The sequence below is a fragment of the Tamandua tetradactyla genome, chromosome 3, assembly GCF_023851605.1.
Source record: "Tamandua tetradactyla isolate mTamTet1 chromosome 3, mTamTet1.pri, whole genome shotgun sequence".
Lineage (NCBI taxonomy): Eukaryota > Metazoa > Chordata > Mammalia > Pilosa > Myrmecophagidae > Tamandua > Tamandua tetradactyla.
In genome coordinates, this window is record NC_135329.1 from 171,376,067 (window position 1) to 171,398,070 (window position 22,004).

The 22,004-nt window shown below is 40.6% G+C and overlaps 1 protein-coding gene across 6 annotated transcripts in view; it reads right to left on the reverse strand.

The window, feature by feature from the left end:
* Positions 1–22,004, reverse strand: part of ANKRD44 (ankyrin repeat domain 44) — a 347,994-nt gene that overhangs the window by 215,307 nt on the left and 110,683 nt on the right. For 5 of the 6 annotated variants that reach the window (XM_077154544.1, XM_077154546.1, XM_077154543.1 and 2 more), the window contains exon 2: positions 3,927–4,010. In XM_077154544.1, the coding sequence (XP_077010659.1) occupies positions 3,927–4,010 (84 nt within the window). Of the gene's footprint in view, positions 1–1,307; positions 1,428–3,926; positions 4,011–22,004 lie in introns of those variants that run through there. The other variant, XM_077154549.1, reaches the window with a different exon arrangement.

Consider the following 22,004-nt stretch of genomic DNA (forward strand, 5'->3'; position numbering starts at 1 on the left):
GACAGGTGCCAATTTATCTCTGTTCCTGCCCTAGCATGGGTATATTTATTTGTGGGACTGTCCTATGGAAGTCACATTGCCATAGCATGATCCCTCAAATGCCTTTATTGAATTCAAATTTTGGCTTTCAGAATCCTGCATTCATTTTGAGTTCAGATGCTATTTTGTACCCTGAGTTCCATTTGGTTAGTCTGATAGAGGCTTCTAAAAACTTTATAGTTATCAGCTACATCTGATTCCACTTAAATGAACTTCCCAGAGTATACAACTGTCATCCTCCATTTCCAAGCCCTGGTACACACCTAGCCACAGAAACCACAAAAAGTGTCAGAATACCTCTCCTGAACACAGAAGAGATCAGAAAGAAAAAGGAAGACAGAAAAACCAGGGATATAGGAGAGAAAATTAATAAATGGGATGAAGAGAGAAAAAGCACAGGGTGAGATGCAAAGAAGGCAAATATTATCATCCAAGTAACAGGTGGCTCCTTCGCTATTTTTTTCCTTTCCTTGACATTTAAATGTTCTTGTTAGCAGCCTCTCTTCCCTTGTGAAATGAATCTCCAGGCTTAGATTTCTAATGCTTTAAATGTCTTCCATTTCCCTATGCCCTTTGTTAACCACGTCCCCGAACAACCTAATTGGTCATGAATGATCCCCAAAGAGTGTTAGGAAAAGAAAAACACAGCATTAAGAAGGCAGCTCAATGGGTCTGACCTGCCTGAGGAGAGGGTAGGAAATCACATGAATTGCTTTGTACTCCTCACTTGAGGGAAGGGAAAGGACGACGTGGAAGAAGAACCTGAGGAGATGAGAGTGGAAGAAAAGGGACCGGAATGCTGATAAGCCATATGACCCACCAGAAGAATTCAGGCCCTCCTTGCATTTGCTCATTCATTCATTCAACCACCTTCTCTTCTCATCTCCCTCTCTTTCCCGCTGGCACACATCCAACAGTGCACACAACAAAGTAAATTACTATTTTTCCCTCCGGTCTCATTTTGCACATCACTTCATCAGAAGGGCCACCCCAGACTATCCTGATTAAGCTAGGCCTGTACATATAGTCCTGGATTTTCTCTCTCAAAAATACAGGGTAATTTCTCATTTGGTATCTTCCTTGCCATTTTATAAACTCCACACAGGAAAGCTCTGTCTTGTCACTGCTGTATCCCTAGCACATGGCATGGAGTCTGAAACTCAGTAATTGTTATAAGAATAAAGAATTTCACAAAAAGTAAGTGGTATCACTTGAATTCACTAGAATTTTGTAAGAAACTGGTGTGGCCAAGATTGTAAACTACTCACCAAAGATCCATGTTCACCAATTCTTTGTGGGCACACAGCTAGATTAATTTCCTGACATCCCTGTGGTTCACTGCGGTCCCATGCCAACAGCCAACAGAATGTGAGTGGAAATGAAATATGTCATTGTGATGGTTAGGTTTAAGTATCAATTTGGCCGGTTGACAGTGCCCAGTTGTCTGGTCAAGCAAGGACTGGCCTGTTACTGCAAAGACGTTTCATGAACTTAAATCATCAGTAAGTTGATCGTATCTATGACTGATTACATAAACTAAGGAGAGTTAGTTTCAGCAATAAGAGACATTTAATTCAATCAGGTGAAGGCTTTAAAAGGAGAAGTGATGAGTTCAGCAATCAGAAGAGAGAATTTTCATCTCTACTTCAGCCAGCCAGCCTCTCCTAGGGAATTTACCAAAAACCTTCATCCGAGTTGCCAGCTTGCAGCCTGCCCTATGGAATTTGGACTCATACATCCCCACGGTCGTATGAGGCACTTTTATAAAACTGCGCATTTACATATATCTCCTGCTGGTGCAATTAACCTAGAGAACCCCAACTAATACTGTCACATCCAAGCTGGCCCATAAAAATCCCCCTATACTTTTCATCCATGCTCTTTCTCCCTTCTGACTGGTTGGACTGTTGAAGAGCCCCAGGGTGATCCTGGAAGCCACATGTTGACAGCTGAGACCCTACGTGGAGGAGCACCACCACTCTAGCCTGTTTATAAGAGAAACGAGTCTTCATTATGTTTGGGTGAAAAACAGTTAGAGGTCTACGTGTTACAGTAATTAGCCCAACTAACTAGTTCAGCAACACAACTGGATTACAGCTAAAGTAAAGCTCTCCTAGCCTTTTGCCAGATGGCAATGTTTGTCACTATCCCAAGGAGAAATAAAGGCCATTCAGAGGTCAGTACAATCTTTCTTGGTATGCATGACATGAAACAAAATTTCTGTTTGCCTATAATCACCAGCAAAAGATAATAATTTTGCCTTGGGCTTGCCTGGGCTTGGGCCACAGTCACTAAACAAACCAGGCAAATGTTGGTGATGTCAGACTCCTGGACAGTGAACTTGTTTGCCTTACCTCCTCTCACAAATGCAGGCCATGCCCCAAACCCTGGCCAAATGCCCAACTGAGTAGCCTGTTCCCGGCCTTGTCTGTGCTTACCTTGTAAAACATTGTCTCGTCATTTCCAGTGCCAGCTGGGGAGAAGCTGCCAAAAGCCTTTTTTCAAAAAGCCACACAAATGTGAACTGCCATGAAACAATGGCTGCACCAAATGACCCACCTTCTGAATAAAGCATTCAACCAACTGGACGAAGATACAGCCCGAGACGTAATTCATTTCCCCATGGCAAAGCTCTTCTAACACTGAAGATGTGTTTGTCTCTTTCTGTTGTTTCCACTTCATACCAGAGACTTCAGAGAGGACTTCTCTCCTTCATGGACTTGAATATTTGGGTAATTGAGTTATAGTAAGAGAACTAATCATGTATCCTGCACACAATTGCTTACTCAGTCCAGACCTAAGTAACTATTTAAAAAGGTAAATTATTGACTACCTCTTTCCACCTTTCTTTATTGCCATTTGGTTTGTATCAAGGACTTCCAGATCCAGTGGTTCTTATCTTTTGGGGGTCATAGACCCTTTTAAGAATCTGATGTAATGCCTTGACCCTTTTCACAGAAAAAAACACGTGTGCAAGCACACACATGTACTGCATAGGGTTACAAAGGTATTCAGTGTACTTAACTCATCCACTGACCCCAGGTTCATGGACTCTCTAGGACAGAGACCAGCAAGTGTCTTCTGTAAAGGGCCAGGTAGCAAATATCATAGGCCACATACAGTCTCTGCTGCAACTCTGCTGCTACAGCATAAAAGTAGCCAAAAATGACATATAAATGAATGAATATGGCTGCTTTCCAATAAAACTTTACTTATAAACGCTGTATTTGAATTTCACATAATTTTTATGTGTCACAAAATAGTCTTCTTAAGATTTTTTTTTCAACCATTTAAAAATGTGAAATCCATTCATAGCTGGCAGTCTAGCCTGTACTAAAATAAGTAGCAGCCCAGTTGCCAAACCCTGCTATAGGGCCAAGGTTCTGGAGGTCCATGACCTTGGATAAGAAAAATATCACATTTTTATTTCCACTAACTTCTCATTGAAATGTAGCATTTCCTTTGATTATGAATGGAGGCCACAAACCATAGTTAGCATCAGCAGTACCTGTGACTGTCACCAGTAGGAATCACAGTTGCTGCAGATAATTCAAAATATTGATAATGGCCATCACTGTTTGAAATTATCGTCATTATTACACCATCTGCTGTATCTTGCTATTTAAATGTGTTGGTAAAGAAGCACATTATTACCACATCACAAATTTTATTTTTAACATTTTACTAACTGCATTTCAACTAACTGACTTCCTTTCTAATCCTATATTATATTTCATGGATTTAAAAACAGCATTCCGAGAGGTGGTCTCAAGGCTTCATCAGAATGCCAAAAGGGATCTACAGCACAGAAAAGATTAACAGCCCCTTTCCCAGGTTAAGGGGGCCTGGGTGGGCGAAACCCTCCCATCACCCACAGCGGCTCTTACCAGAGCATTCACATCTTCCGTCTTGTGGATGAGCACCCGTATCTCCTCTGGGTCACCGCTGAAGATTGCTTGGACCAGTGGTGGCTGGAAACACATGAGAATAGGAATTAGAACCTAATTACACTTTGGATTGCATTTGGATGAGGATTCCGAAAAGAAGATTTGTTCCCTAAAAAGTTTTCTCAGCATTTATCCTTTGGCAGAGAGAAACGAATAAGACTGAGACCCTGCCTCCACTAGAAGTCTAGTCGGGGAGATATTTGCATAATACAATCTGAAAGCCATGACAGATGGGTACAGCTAACCTGGGGCTATGAACTAAAGTCAGCATAATATGAAAATCACCCATAGCTATACTTGAAAGGCCCTTAAATTCCCTGTAAAGGAAACCACCGAATATGTGATTTTGTATAAACAGCCCCCAATCGTGCCTCCACTTCTTATTAGACAACATTTCTTGGTAGTCTCAAACATTCCATTCCTAGAGGAAGTTAATCCCCACACTTCTGGCCAACTGAACCCTTTTTAGTTAGTCTCTGGAAAACCCTGGAAATCATTCCCTTACCCTTTCCATAGCTTTAGCCAACAAGCATTGACTGCTTTAGACATGATTGCATCCCTTGCCAGTTTAAAGTCAAGGACACGACAGGGGAGTGGAGAGTAAGAGAAGGGTGTTACTGAGCTCTTATTATTGAATTCACCCACATCAAACAATACCACCAACATATAGTAAAAAGATTTATAAAGTGTGATGGAACTACAGGCAAAAGAGCAACTAGCTTTGCTTGGGTGGGCAGTAGGGCGGGGAGAGAAGTATATCCAGAATGGCTTCATGGAAGGCACCTAAATGAGTAAGTATAAGTTTGCCGACAGGGAAGGAAGGGCATTCCAAGTGACAGTGTGCAAAGGAGTAGGCATACAAAGAACTTGGTATGTCAGTAATAGAGTCATCAACCAGGTGACCTGGGTATGGGGTGAAAGAGGGAATGTGGTGGGCTCTGGGATTGACACTGGGCTTGCCCCACATGGTAAAGGGTTCTGTTCAAAGCCAGCTCTGCCATTTGCCAGCTACATGCTGAACCCACCTGGGGGTGATGGGTCCTAGCTCCTCATAGGATCTTTATGATGATCAAATAAGCTAATACATTGCAAAACCCTCAGTAAAACACACATGCCTACACAAATAATAGATGTCTTCATTAAGCTGAACTATGACAATATGAAATGTTTAACTTTTTTTTTTCTCAAAACGCTCATCCACTCACAGAAAACTTTTGGAAATACTTTTAATCCTAGGAGGCAATTAGACAATGGCAGTTTCCCAAACTTGTGTAAGCGTAAGAATCACCTGAGATGCTTGTTAAAACAAGATTCCCAGGGCCTTTCCCCAGAAATTCTGATTCAGTTCATGTAGGATGAGGACATGAGGATTTAGATTTTTAATGTTTCCACCTGATTTTTATGCTGTGGTGAACACTGGCTCCAAGTAAAATCATCAGCATCACCTACCTCGATTTCTACCTTGCCACTTACTTGAGAATCTGAGTCCTCATTTTCCCTATAAATCTTGTTTCTTTTGTACCCTCCTACTGTCTTTCTTACAGGACTTTGATGGTGTTTATTGTTAGTTTAGTGGGACCAATATAAGTATTATCAGTAGGATAAAATGAACATCTTTAAGGAAACACTATGAGTTAAATCTTAAATTGAAGACCAACTATTTTAACATGCCAGGAATGTATCTGCAATTTCCCCCACTGCCACAAGAGATTCTGGCAAATGGGCAGTTTCTTTTTTCCCCAAATTTTCTATCAATTCTACCTCCTTGCCAAGGTGTCTGGTTCAAAATAGGTTGTCAACAATTAGATGGCAGGAAAGTAGTCTTGAAAAGAATTGAAGTTTTCCACTAGTTCAGTCGAGGCGGGCTGCTCTGCCTAAAGACAAACAGATCCTTCACGCACTTTGCTGATGTCCCACTAAACCAAGTCTCCCGGTTACGTCTGCTCTGAGCTGAGGACTGTGTTTCAGATAAGTCACAGAGTCAGACACAAATTCAGCATTTCTCCAAAAATATTAAAATCTTGTTTATCTGTTTCACAATTCTCAAATTATCTGCTATACTCATGGTCAAATATGTATATTTCTACCCTTTTGCACCTTGAAGAGAAAACAAACTCCCTCAACCATAGGGTGGCAGATAGAGGCAGAGTCTGACAAGATTTTCAGGTTAAATCGAGTTGATCAATCAACAGTTGAGAATTTAAGATTCTGTGGAACAAACCCATCCCAGGAATTAATGTACTGCTAGTCACTTTTAAGGGGATACGTCTAGGACAGCCAAGCCTCTCATCACTCATGAGTGCAAGGACTGTGTAGAGCTATTGTGTTGCGTTCATTCAGCCTTTACACTTCTCAAGAAAGTGGACCGTTCCAAGCTATGGCTGGAATGTTCCCAAGGACAGACGCCCTGACAAAGCTGCCAGAGAGCGAAGCCAGCGCAATCCCTCAGCAGGGAGTGGTGTACAAGCCTCCCCCAAATACCTCAGGGCTTTCTTCCTTCAGACTTCTTTGAAAGTTGCACAGAATTCCCAGGAAGGAGTGGTGTGCAGACATTCCCAAATACCTCTGGGTCTAGCTCTGCTAAAAGTTGCTTTGTAGGGTATTGCCAATGCACAGAATCTCCAGCATCCGCTTGGGAAGAAGAAACTGAGATACGTTATAACTCTTTCAAGGCTGCAGTCATACACTTGCATACACCCACCTGTACATGCCTCCACTTGCATATGTAACATACAGATATATCTATACCCATGTGTGTGTGCACACAGAAACATGATCACATAAAACCCCATCCACTCCCAGTGGAAAAGCGTCTGTTTTCCAAAGCCCAAAGCCTCACTATAGAGACACCTCTATTCCCAGCTGTACCCAACCATCATGGAATTCCAAAGCAGAGTGTCATAGATATACACATAGCCTGCACAGAAGCTGTGTGTTTGTATGGATGTAATTCTTGAACTAAACTACCATGACTTCTAAAGCAAGTAGTATTTATTTTAAAATATGGGTGTTTCTTTTTCTTCACACACCCAAATAAAATATGCCTTAGAGAGTCCTTTGGCATTACCTTTTGTTAGGGATTTTAATCAGAATTAGATTCTGTGGCTCTATTTTTCCCCAGGTTAACACTTATTCTGAGAACGAGTATTTGGAAAAAGACAACCTAAAGGCTGTTTCTATTACATGATTTAAACAAAGGAAGAATATTCTAATTACAATAGTCTCACACATATCAAGGACTTACTCTCCATGAACCATTAATTTGGCAACCATTACAACTTTTTCAGCTTTTACCTTAACCTTAATGAGGCTGAGCAAAGCCTTACCTGCAAAAGAACAGAGTCCTAAGCTTTGACGTGTTTTCAAGTGCTAAACTGCATGACATTTTGAAGTTTCACACATGAAAACATGTCATGTGTAAAGTTTCACACATTTCAACACGAGGCGAAATACACACAAAACAAGAGTGCTTTGGTATGAAGTAGGGTACAAAATTGAATAGACACAAAATTACAACAAGAATCAAAGTTGTGAGAAAACAATGGTAGTACGAAAAAAAAGAGATTCAGATGCCTCGAAATCACTGACCTTCATTCCCTACAGAAATTTAAATTCTGAAGAGAAGAATGCAATTGTTTCAGCTTCAATTACTGGAACTTTCTAAACATGCTTAGTAGTTGCAAACTAGAAACGATCGCCCCATAGTGTGGGTAGTGGCACAGTCCCCGAGGCAGAAGGCAGGAGGGTATCTCCTGAGCCTACTTTACCTTCGGAACAAGTGGGATTTGTAACGCAGATGTGACTTCTGGTCTTTCAATATCCCCAACTACCAGCCCCCTACCTTCTTTTCCAGGAGTGTTGACAACTGCCTTCTAAGGTGACAGTCTGCCTGGCTGATGACATCTGACCCCTCTAAGGCAGAAATGCACAGCAGAGAGACCCCCTGAATTTTGGCAGCCATTATAAATCCCATGGCTTTTCCTTTAACCTTGCTAGCCTAGAACCTTATTGGCAGAGAGCCACTTTCTCTACCCACATCCCAATATGTCCGATCAGCCCATTCAATGCAACGTTTTCTTTTTTATCCTCACTCTTTGAAAACAAGTTGGGGAAATAACTGATTTCCAAAAATAAGACGCTTAACCAAAAATGTACTAATGATCCTACACTCTCAACCTTCGAAGTAGAGTTACAGATCCACTAGGGGGAGCAAGATGGTAATTCGTTACCTGGGAGATGAGCGTAAACGTACAGGTTGTGTAATTAAGATAAGGTCGTTGAAGGATGCACTTTATTCAAGACATAAAAGAACTCAAGCTTCCAAGAGAGTGCTGGATAATAAATAAACACACACTATGTAAATCAAAGGAAAAAAAAGACCTTTCTTATTAATCCCTGAGGGTCTGGGTTTTAAGGAAATAAGAATAAATTATCTAAAACCCAGGTGCTAAAGTACCATTTTCATCATTTGCAAAACCCCATTTGATTATTTCCTCAAGTCCACTAAAGAAAAAATGATGCCATCAGATATGACAGCGGTTTAAGAATCAAGTCCATCACTTGTTGAGTTCTAAGGAGAGAGCTCAGCTGGTTAAGAGCAGCCGCTCCTTCCCGCAATGAAGTCATGGTTCCCACCAAAAATCCCCCAAGGAAACCGCTTTTATCCCAAAAACCACCGCATAGGGCACTTTCACTTCATCAGAGCTTCATGACCTTTACTAATAAACTGGCGTTGGGAGATAAGCAAGTGGTACAGATTGTCACTGAACACCAGTAGCCGATGTTAAGAAGTATTCAGAAGACGCTCCAGTATTTAATTCCAGATTCCTGATTTTCTTTTTCTGAATAGTCTGGATAATTAAAGACACCACGTCTAAAAGAAAACATCTTGCATTCTAGTGTGTGGGTGGTGGGTATCAACCAATAGCCAAGGAAGGGAATAATGACTTTCCTAAACATCTGCCCACACGTGAGCATTCTGAGGATGGTAGGTCATTAAAGTGTGATGGGAGCATATTATCACTGGTGGCTGACAGCTGATGCAGCAATCATCTGGCCATAGGAAACCATCAACCTACAGGAACAGGATGAAACACTTCATTAGGTAACAACTAGTCTTTGCATGAGGCTGCTAGCACTAACAGTGTTCAAAAGGATAATAAAAATTTGTTCGAGTCACTAGATTTAATGAACAAAGCTTGCTACCTACATTCATGCGGGTCCTGCCGTGTGCTCTGCTTAGAGGATGCCAGTAAGCGTTTCCTGAATCTAGATCACTCTTCATTTGGGGAGAAATTCGCTCCATAACAGAAAAATAATGATGATCATAAAGTCAAAATCTGTTTCCCTTAAGTATCATAAGAACTACACAAAATACACTGAGTCTCTCATACATATATAATTTTAATTAGGGTGTGAGGCAGGACTACATGTCTGAAAAAATGTCTCCTACAGCCTATGCTGCAGAGTCAATATCTACAATAGTTCCAATTATTAATAAAAACAGAAAAAGCATAAAATGCCGAGTGTTTATAACTTTCTAAGTAGTCATTAACTCTATACCTAAACATTATGAAAAAACTATATTTAATCAGAAAATGAGAAGGTAAGAAAAAAAAAAAGTTTTGCACACTACCCAAAGTGTACAATCAGGCTCTCGGTATAATCAGAGATGTGCATTCATCACCACAGTGTGAGAATACTCACATGAGAAATTAATTTTTCATCTGTTATTTTCCAAAATGAAAATAACAGGTACTGACTGTGAAATAATTATTCAATGACTGACTACCCAGTTTTAGAAACATTCACACACTTGGCTGCTCCTTCCTTTCCTGAGATCTTCCATGGCTATTTCCCTGCTCCTTCACACTATTCATTAGCATCTTCACCAAAGAATAGATAATCCAAGGGAAAATGAAACCGAGCCGTGTTAACTCAGCTAGCTACCAGTGACTCACAAAAGGTTAATTAATAGGAAAGGACGACACAACAGTTCCGGCTATAATGCAATCTGGAGGCAACGTTAATTTTTACTGACCTGTGATCTATTTTTTTTTCCTACAGTAAGATCAATGCTATGGAATGCGACTGACCCGGATTTAAATCCTAGCTCTTCTGTTCACTAACTGGTTATAACAGTATCTTATGGGATGCATTTAAGAAATGGCCTAATCCATGTAGCATCTCCTACTCGGGGCCAGACACCTAGTGAGCACCCAATAAAAACAGGGACTACTGTCAACTTTTAAGTTAACAAGCTTAAAAACCTTCATAGACAAGTATATGCGTCCAGCCTACAAAAGGAAAAAATTACAGAGCAAAGAAATGGAGCCAAGATTATACCCCAACTCAAACCCCCATCTCTAGGCAGAATGGCCATTGTGCAGGGGATTTTACAGTGCAGGGGAGCAAACATCCAACCGAGCCTGACTGGGCATTTGTTACACTGGACAACCTCGAAAATGCTGCACAGCCTCCCTGCTACTCAGGTGTCTAATCTATATGAATAAATAGCAACTCACCTAGGTAATATGTTTCTCCCTATGACTAATCAAAGTATACCATCACACTTCATGGGATTTAGGATTGTAATTTTACTATTTTAGGGTAGTGTAAACATACACAGTTATACCTTCCTTGATGATCTCCTGATGGCCATAAAGAAAACCAATGCCCTGTTTAGAGATGTGAGGGTATCAAATGAAATGCCTGTTAGTGACAAAGCTGAGATTCGAATTTAGTTTTCCTGCCTCTCTCAGTTCAGTGCTCTTTCTCATATGTCATACTTATAGAACACAAGAATAGAATAGATTAGAAAATTCATGATCAGGAATTCAGCTCTCAGTTTCAACATGCTTCCTATAGAGAAATATTATGTACCTTATGATGAACTAAGAATAAAAGTTGCCATATTGCATGTACAGGTGGTTCAGTGATTGAATAGTCGCCTTCCATGTGGGAGACCTGGGTTCGATTCCTGGACCATGCACCCACACACACAAAAAAAGTTGTCATATATAATATATGTTTTCTATACATATATGTGAATCTTTATTCCACATATAGTGGCTGTATATGGACATATATTTCTAGATTTAGTTACTTTTTACATAATAACAATAAAGCAATTTTGCCAAAGGACAGAAAACAAAGGGATCAAATCCTTCCAAGTACAGGGTCTTAGTGTAGGTCTGAATTATTAGAAGGATGTCAAAGGTAAGTGCTAAATTAGATTTTTAACAATGAGACTCTGGAGTAAATGTTTCAGGTTGAGGAATTAGAGATAAGGTTAGAACAGTAGTTAAGTGGGGGCCGGGGGGTGGGGGAATGCTGTGTTGGGATAAAGAGTTCTAACTTATCTTGTGGGCAAACAGGAAACAGAATTTTGAGCAAGGGAATGAGCTGGTTAAACAGCATCGCGTTTCATAAACTTTTAATTTGGCCGCAGAGGTCCGTGCACAGTGGAGGAGGAGAGAATGGAGTTAGGAACCCGGGAAGAAGACCATTGCAACAGTCTGAGAAAAGAACCCTCCTATCTTCCTTATCACAGGCTCCTCAGATGCTACTTACAGGGATAGACTGCAAACAACTGATCCTGTTTTCAGTCCTGGTATGTCTGCTCTATTCCTGGATGCAAGTTTGGCTCAGTAGCTTGGATACTTTCTTTCACTCTTTATATATATATAGCCCAAATCTCCTGCCCCAGAGACACTAATGTTTCCAGGTGAAATCGAGGTTACTTCCTTTAGTTCCTGGAGCTCTTCCATTTTTCCCTCCACAGAGCCTCCACAGAAGTAAGCTGTTTTGTCAGACTGTCACTTGATCACTGGATTTAAATCATAACATTTCAAAAATAGACCACGTCCATAAAGAGAAAAGCAAAGCAAAACAAGGCAGACATCCTTTGCCAAATGCCATATTTTTATCCACATCTGCTGCCAACTACCCACATCTTTTTTCACTCTGTCTAGTTTCAAATGGCTTGAGATCCTATCTGAACCTTAACTAAGTTAATTAAATGGTGTCAGGGAGTTTACGTTTAAACAAAGTTAACTTAGGCAAGAACACAATGGATCAAAACGGTAGACCACCTAGAATATCAAAATCAATGTGATTTTAGAGAAACAAAAAGACCAATAAATATACTTACACAACAGCGTCCTCTTTTGAAAATTGTTATGGAAGTTTTACTTCTTATTGTAGTTTTGGCTGTACTCTTCGTATCTTATAAGCATACTGCATTCGTGTGGTTTCACATAAGAGGTGATTTAACAGTTCCATCAATTTAAGCCTATTTTAGTGATCTTCATAAGGGAAAAACTACATGGCCAGAAGATGATTTTCAAGGTAATAAGTGTATTCAGTGTGATTTCTTTGTTCAGATATGGAAAGTGGTGCTCAGTTTTAGGATGTATTGTGCAAACATGACTTTTTATTAATGCCTTGTATTTACAGCCTTATCATTAAAAAGGAAATGATAAAATAGTATTCCTAAAGAAATAATCTGAAAGAAAATGACCTATAACTACAACATTATTTCCCTTATGGTCTGGAATAATTATAATTTTTTTGAAAATTTCAGAAAATGGAAGCCAAATAAAGCAACTCGTGCCCTTAAAAACAAAACTGATGTATCAAAGTAGAATGCATTCATTAAGAAGGTGGGAATTTCTGTATCTGAAAAGGATGGACTTACCTATATGAGGATGTAGATTAACCCTATCACATTATGTCTTTCTTAAGTTGGGCAAACTCCACATTGGGTTTGTTTGAAATTTGTTAGAAACTGGTTCTTTTAAAACACAAGCAAGTTACTTTTTGCTCAACCAATTCTGTCCAAAGCCCATTACAATTTTTCTTTAAATCATCTCCTTCCTTTCTATACTTCCTTTTCTTTGAATTCCATATGCGTTCCTTTTAGGGAGAGATAGCTGTTAAAATCTCACCACCAGGGAGCCAGGCAGGGGGATCAGGAAACTGTTCAGAACCGTGTCCCCTACCCTGTTCCCTGGGCCTGGCTGTCGTGTCTCAAATCCACCAGTGCCTGCATGAGTCTCTGCACAAGATGACTGGAGGGTCCAGTGCTGCCCACAAAAGCAGGAAAGTCAGGAGGAATATCCGATAATATCAGGTACTCCCCTTAGAGCGGACTTCTGGACAGCAGCTTCTCAATTCCCCTACCCAAAGTCATGGAAAGGGCATTCAGTGACAGATGTCAAAGGGAAGCGATAAGGCCACAGGAAAAGAGAGGAGTCTGAAAGACTGAAAAACATTAGATAATAAAAAGTGGGAAGTTTTGCAAATGGAGAGTCATGTCATATTTTCTTGTAGAGATGCCAACCAACCCAGTTCATATTTTCCTAATTTCTCTGTACTTAATCCCCCACAACAAAAGATGAAGGATGGATGTGTTTTTAAAAAACCAATCTGGCAGGTTTCAGATTACAACCGTATTGGATTCAATTCAACAAAGATTGATGAAACATAAAAAAGTTACTGAACGCAAGAAATTCAGACACAGATATATCATAGTCTTTCCTTTGAAAGGAAAGGGTTACAGAGGTAAAATAGAAATCACGCAAGTACAGACAGCTTGAGCGTAAGGTAAATACTATAGGAGAAGTACACAGAGAAGGGAGAGAAATCACATAAGGCCTCCTGGAAGACTCAGGCTTTGAAGTGAATATTAAAAGTTGAAGAGTTCTGAAACAGGTGGAGACAGGGGGAATGGGAACGAAGCATCTCTGCCTCAGGAAAATGCGTCCAGAGGCTGAGAAAACTCGATCATGCAACAGGGAACAGTTTCATTTGGTTGGAGCAGGAGTGAAGTGAGGGAAGCTGAGAAGCAGACAGGGGTCATATCACCAAAGGCCTTCAAAGCCAGGCTAAGAAATTGTGACTCTTCTGTAGAACTGGGGAGCCAAAGATGGTTTTTGAGCAGGGGAGTGGCCTAAGAGTTGTGCTTTAGAAATATCACTCTGGCAGCAGAATGTATAATGAACTGGCAGAAGAGTGGAATGGGGCAACAAGTTAGGAGACAACATCTGTGGGCGGGTAATCTTGGGAACGGAATATTCCTCAGCTGTTTTAGAGGCATTCGTCTGGATGCAGATGTCATAGGTAAATTTACTAGCAACAGCTAATCTCCTCAGGCAGGCGGCTGACATTCAGAAAGACTCCCAGCAACTTTCTCCGCAGGACCGGGGGACTCTCTGCAGCCACCGCCCCAGCCATCAGTGGAGGAGCACCGGAAGTTCTGCAGCATTCGCTTTCTCTATTTTTCCACTTGTGCAACCCCCTCCAGTTCCTTGCCCTGTCTGTTCAGTTGTAGGACAGGAAGTCCCCAAGGCTCTGCAGTCAGCCAGCATCCTGCATCTCCACAACCTGCTACTTCTCTCACCACTCTACCACGGAAACCAGTGTCATGGCTTTCAGTTTTGGTGCTACCTTCATAGTTTAGGGTTTGTTTTTTATTGTGGTAAAGCTCATATAACACAAAACTCACCCTTTTAAAGTGTACAGTCAGCGGCAGTTCGTCCATTCACAATATTGCACAACCGACACCACTAGCTCCAGAACATTCTCATCGCCCCAAAAGGAAACTATAACCTTTAAGCAGTCACTCTTCATTCTCCCCCTCCTCCCAGTTCTTGGCAACCAGAGTCTGTTTTCTGTCTCTGTGAATTGCCTATTCTGGATATTTCACATAAATGGAATCGTAAAATATGTGCACTTTTGGGTGGTGCGACGGTGGCTCGGTGGCAGAATTCTCGCCTGCCATGCTGGAGACCGGGTTTGATTCCTGGTACCTGCCTATGCAGGGAAAAAAAAAAAACATATATACATATATATGGACTTTTGTATCTGGGTTCTTTCACTTAGCGTAATGCTTTCAAGATTCATCCATGTCATAGCAAGTACAGAACTTTTTTCCTTTTTATGGCTGAGTATTATCCTGTTGGAGGCATATAGTACATTTTGTTTATTCATTCATCACTTAATGAAATGTGCACCATTTCCACCTATTGGCTACTGTAAATAATGCTGCTATGACCATTTGTGGACAAGTTTTTCTTTGAATAACTCTTATCAGTTCTTTTGAGTATATACCTAAAAGTAGGATTGTTCATAGTTTGAGTTTTGATTAAAAGTAAATTTATCTCGGAAGGGCCACGGGGGCTCAGCAGGCAGAGTTCTCGCCTGCCATGCTGGAGACTCGGGTTCGATTCCCCGTGCCTGCCCATGTTAAAAAAAAAAAAAAAGAAATGAAAAAGTAAATTTATCTTCATGTCATCAGATGGGAGAAAGGGAAAAAAAAAAAAAAAGCTAACAAGAGCAATGCTATCTTTATTTCCTAACTCTAAAATTTAGTCAAAAGATAAAGCTCATATTTTTAGGCCACACTAAGTTTGAGAAATAGTAAGCAGCATTATGGGAAAGGGACTTTCTAAAGCATGTAAACCCTATGTATTTTTCTCTTTCTCTTTCATTTATTGGTTTTTAATCTTTTAGTAGTTTTCCTGTTGCAATTATACAAAGACAGGTAAAGAAAAAAACATAATAGCCTTTCTTACCACCAATATTAACAGCTTAATGCATATCCTTCTGCTGATATATATATGTATATATAGATATATATAGATAAAAAATCATAGATACAGATATAGGAAGTGATGATTATTTGTTTTCACAAAAATTGTGACTATACTATTTTCCTTTCTTATAATTTGCAACCATATAATATATTGAAAACATCTCCAAGATCAATAGCTATAGGACTAACTTATTTTCTTTTAGTAGCTACAGAATGTTCCACAATACGAACATATCAGACTCAACGGTTCCACTTCAGATGGACAGTCAGGTCATTTCTAGATTTTGCCACAACACACAAGCCCCTACCAGTGTCTATCCTGGCCAGTGCATTTCATCGTGAAGAGCTACCTGAGCTGAAGGTATTTGTGGAGTACCTTCTGTATTCTATGTTTATAAAATACACAGGAGAAATGTATGACATAGTCCCTTCCCCAGAGAGTGCCAAATATAGCTGGGGAAATAAGACTGAACCCACACAAAACAATTAAACCGTGTATGAAAGTCCTGCACTGAGTTCTACAGATTCATGCAAATGGGTGCCAAGTTTTCCTTCTGTACAATGACAGACTGGGGAGATGGTTCTGAGGTTCCCTTTAGCCCTAACATTCTAGGAGCCTCCTCTGATTCAGAAAAGATGGTCCAAAAAGTCAGGGTGGTATCTGGAGGAAGACCTTCAGGAATGGTTTAGATCAATGGAGATAAAATTGTATTTCAGAATGAGAAACAAACAAGCCAAAGCACTGCATGATTTTAGGCACCTAGGTGCTAGGGAGAGTGACAATAAGCAGTTCCTTTTCCAAGGCACTGAATTTCCAAACACTCCTCCCAGCCCCATCCAGCTGCTTCTTAAAGACAAAAGAATCCCAAACTTTGCTGCCACTGAACATTATATTAACGCGGCTCAATGCACTATTTCCAGGCAGCACAAGCTTGAAAATACTCCCCAAATCTCTTTTCTCCCTCACTTTCCCACTCAACCTTCACACACACTGCCCAAAAAACAAAGACAAACCATCTTGTTCTGCTTCCCTAAACAACGGCAGTCATTCAAGCCATCCTGTCCAACTAGAAAATAACATGAGTAACATGGAAAAAAGCAATAATGAAGTTTAAATGATTGCCATTTAACCAAAAAACTTGGCTATTTTGATCATCAAAAATTTTGCTGAAATCTTGATGTTGATAAACTTGCCACCTGAGTGGCTTTCACTCTAAATTGCAATGATGTGTTTGCAACTTATCCAAATCCATTTAAATACAGACCATATTTAATAATGCGTTTTCAACTTCATAATATTGGTAAACAAAATTTGAGAGCTCAGTGTACATATCTCAAAGACTTGAGATTAAAAAGGCACATATAATTTTTAACTGAGGTGGCGCCAAAAAGAAGTTGATAACATTTTTATTTTGCTACCACCACCGCCCCCAACCCATAGTCTAAAATTAACCTTCAACATATTTTTTAAACATTAGGAAAACAAGATTCACTCCCAGGATGTTAACTTGAATGCCAAGTTTGAAGACACAGTCTTGACAGACATATTGCAGAAAATAAAGTTTTTAATAGGAAGAGTGAGTTACTGACTTTAAATAAAACCTAATTTGCTATATTTTTTCATTTCAGCAGTGCCTTGACCTCTGCTGCATGAACCCAACCACAAAGGGGATAGAGCTGTGAAACGTGGCGGGAGGCAGCCCCGGTCCTAAGGCCTTCCTGAGGCCCAACTGCCAGACTGCTTCTTTCTCTGTGACTCTAGTCCCGCCACCCCACCCCACACCCACCCCACCGAAGCTCCCCCTGACTTTGGCTTTGGATGGTGTGGACCCAGTTAGGGTCTCTGCAGGTTCAACCTGGATTGGGGTGTCTGCACTACACACCTAACACCAAAACCTCAGCAGTTGTTAGCATCCAGCATTCCAGCCGTTTAAAATGCTCAATTTGGTCACAGTGCTTCTGAGATCATGGTCTCTGCATCCTGATGAGGGGGACTCTGGGCTGTCCTTTCCTTCACAGGAATAGGATATGGCTTGGCCAAAGGCAGAAAAGTCAGGGTATCCCGTGATGGAAATGGCCTGCCTGAACATGTTGAAGCCTGTTCTCTCCCTTTTCAAGCACTCTGAGTACATTTAGCTTCTTGAATCATGACCAGCCAAGAATGTGGAAACAAGGTCATTGAAGGAGGGGGAAAGAATTTATCTAAGGAGCCAGGAGATCTGGGTTGGGTCCTGCCGTGGTCAGTAGGTGTTATGTAACCTCTGCTTCCTCACCAGAAAAGATGAGTTCTAAACAACCAACTCCCCAAGAATAAGATGGGGGAAGAAGGATTTATGAGGGAACAAGTCACCAGCAGGTCTAAGGGGTGGTAAGCTCCCTCTGAGAGAACAGCAGAACCAGTGGCAGGACTAATCTGCCCAGAGGAAGGAGACAGCTCTGTGCAGTTCTAAAGTGCCTCATTAAAAAAAGAAGAAGAAAAAAATCTAAATGAGTGCAGAAGAAATTTAGGTACCAGATCTTAGTGGGATTTCATAATAGAATCACCTGGGAAACTGAGTCCCACCCCCATGGACCTGATGTAACAACTCAGAGATGGAAGACTCAGCAGAGGCAACCAAAGAAGTTTCCTCAAGTGTCTTATATGTGCTCCTCATATGTGCAGGACTGAATCTAATCCTTTATATATCAACACCTGAGACATGTTATACCCTCTAACCCATAATCTATTCCCTGCCTCAGGGAATCTATCCTACAGAAATAATTAGATATACAAACAATTCTTACATAAAGGTATTCATAGCAGCAATATTTATAATAGCAAAAATTGGGAAGGAACCATCATCAAATGCTAGGAAAATTATTAAATAAATAACAATAAATAAAATGGAATCATTTAGGTCTTAAAAATGAACTTTTCAAATGAGTTTGATGATATGCAGGAAATGTGGGAAAAACAGTCTATGAAATTATTTACAATGTGATCCCAACTTTTCAACATGTAAATATATGTGTAGAAAACCAAGAACTGGAAGAAATTTAGAAAAATATTTAAATGTCCTTGGTAGATACATTTTCTGTCTTCTATTTTTCTGTAATTTCCAAAAATTTTCTATAGTGGTCAAGTATAGTTTTTTTTTTTTTTTTTTTTTTTTTTTTTTTTAAAGAGAGGGAGGAAGGGAAGGAAAGACAGAGAAGGAAGGAAGGATAGAAGGAAGGAAGAAAGGGAAACATCTTTAAACATTTTCTTGTTTTATTATATTTTGTTTGTTTGTTTGTTTTTTTACATGGGCTGGGGCCGGGAATCGAACCGAGGTCCTCCGGCATAGCAGGCAAGCACTCTTGCCCGCTGAGCCACCGCGGCCCGCCCAAGTATAGTTTTTATAATCATAAAAATAAACAACTTTTTTTTAAGTCCATTGGCACTTGGAGGCACAGATAGGAAAAAATAACAAGAATAATGAAGGCTCTAAAAAATGCATAATGCAGGGCAGGCCACAGTGCTTCAGCAGGCAGAGTGTCTCACCTGCCATGCCGGAGACCTGGGTTCGATTCCCGGTGCCTGCCTACGCAAAAACAAACAAAAAAAAAGCATAATGCAATAATTTAAATGGCAGAGCAAATAGGGCAGGACAGACATAATATTATGGAGTGGTTGGGATTGCAGCAATGTGAAATATTTATGCCCTGTCCAAACTGTGAGTTTTCAAGGGATGCCAGAGCTCTAGGCTTTTCAGTGAAATGCCCTGATTTTTAAATGTTGACAACTTATTCAATATTTGTCAAGCACCACAGGCCAAACAAAACATATCAGATGTAACCCACAGGCGCCAGTTTGCAAACTCCAGTTTACAGAACAGGAATGTTTAGCCTGGAAAGGAAAAACTTTTGAAGGGACAAAGTAGTAATTGCAAATATCTGAAGAATGCTTATGCACAAGATGATGTGGACTTAATCCATTTATCTCTAGAAGGCAGACTGTGACCAAAGGCTGGGCATCATCAGGGAAGCAGAACTGGACACTGTATATAAGGTGGCAGATTCTACTTATCAGAACAATAAACAAGAGACTTGCAACAAGCAACCCATCACTGAGATGTTCCAGCAAAGACTAGAAAACTGAGATCTCTGCTTTCGGTCAGAAATTGGACTAGGTCAAAGACTTCCAATCCTGGCGAGGTATCAGAAACATGAAAAGGATACAGATTCCTGAGCCCCATTCTAGAACCGCTGGGTGAGGCCCAGGAACGTATATTTTTAAAACACATCTAGGGGTGTGAGGATGGTTCAGGGATAGAATTTCGATTCCCAGCCCATGCACTTCCCAAACAAACAAAGAAACCAACAAAAACAAACAAACAAATTCAACAAATGATGCTGCAATAATAGGATACTCACATACAAAAAGAATGAAATGTGACCCCGCCAAACAGCATACAAAAAAAAATAAAAAAGAATAAAATATCTCAACTGCCCCAACTGGTGGTTTAAACTGACTGAATTTAACCTCTGACGCTGATGCTGGAATTCTACTGCTCTAATACATGGCTTTACTTATCTGGCATGTAAGGAAGAGAAGAAAAATTCAAGGAAAAGAAGAAAGATTTACTGGAGCTTAGTGTGGAGAGACTAACATCACTTCCTTGAATTTTTCCAACAATCTCATGATGCACCTACCCCATTTCACTGAGAAAAAACTGAAGCTCGGGGAGTTTGAGTATGGCCCAAGGTCACCCTGCCAGTCATGGGCAGGCTTCAGCCCAGATCTTTCCAGCTCCTAATTCTCTCCTAGTTCAATTACAACACATTGCCCTCTTCTCGTCTATTTAACAAACATTTCTCAAGCAGCCTTTAGGAGCCAGGCAATGCACTAGGTGGAGAGGACGAGCAACGATTGAGACACAGTCTCAGCCTCCAAGAAACTTTGGAATCTCGTGAGGAAAGCATAAAAAAGTTAACACTTATATCACAGTGGAAACGGGATCACACAGGAGGGGTTCCCACCCAGCCATGGGTCAAAACAGAAGGCTTCATTCAGGCAGGTGAATGGCATCTCACTTCAGGCTGACAGTGCAATAGCCACAGAGGGCCAGAGGCCAGAGGGAGCCTAGCACATGTGGGGAAATGCTAGCAGTTCAAGGCAGCTGGAGCACGGCAGCAAGGAGAGAAGGCAAGACATAAGGTTGGCATGGTAAGGCAGGTAGCAAAGCCCAAGCACCTTGTGTGCCCCACTAAGAACTTGTAATTCATCCTTGGAGAAACAGAAAGAAATTAAGGCTTGACACAAAGGCATGAGCTGATCAGATTCATATTTGGCAAAGACCACATTGGCTGGGATGTGGAGAATGGACTGGCAGGCAAGATCATGGGGGAGGCTGCATCAGCCACTCAGCTAAAAGAAGATGAGAATTCACACAAAAGAAGTGGTGGCAGGGCAGGTGCTTTGAAGCAGAGAGGGGAGATATATATATGTCCATTCATTGGTTCATGCATTCATTCATTCAGTAACTATTACTGGGCACTTGTTATATGTGCCAGCCACTCTGCTAGAGCTAGAGATACAAGGATGAACAAAAACAATTGCAGGCCCTGCAGTCATGGAGCTCACACTGCCAGCCTTTTCAAAAATACTTTTGAGAGTAATTTAAATACTTTCAAAAGTAATAAATAATACATATTAAAAAGCACATTGGTTAAATATATCATCAATAATAAGAAAGTAGGCAAAGGACTTAAGACTTAGGACTCCTCCACAATCAATTCTGGAAGAGTCTTAAGCATAAAAGAGCCATATAAGATAAATCTGAAAAGTTATGTCATAATAAGGCCAGAACCCTTCAGAATTATGTTCCTATTATTCATATAGGAGAATGTAAATCAGACTATTTGCTCACAACATAGTTCATTCATGGAGAGTAAGAAGAGTCTGCCTACGTTTTAATTCATCATTTTGCGAACAAAAATTATTGTCATAAAAAATGGGATAAGATATTAAACTAATAAATTAGAAGAATTACTAAAAACTTATTAAACGTGGTCTCACGTGAAATGAAATGAAAACACTTCTTGCTATATTTGGGAGAGTCGCTGGGTGCTATAGGATCAAGTAGCCTCAGATTTCCCGTGAATCCTAACCGGAGAATCACAGCGTGGAGGGAAGGGGCAGGTGACTGAAGTGTCCTGCTCCCTGCCTTGCCTGTGGTGGGGACCCTCCCTGCACGCCAACCCACGGCCTCCAGAAGTGGCATTACTCCGTTTCCCAAAGGCCTCAATTCGGGTGTCAGATCACCAGTAAAGCCAGGAGGTTCTTACCAAATCCCAGCACTTCATTTAAGTCACAACTACAATTTTCTTTTCATTCCTTTTCTCTGCTTGATCCCAGCAAAACCATCACCCTCGATTAAACAGCTGGGCCATTGGAAAGT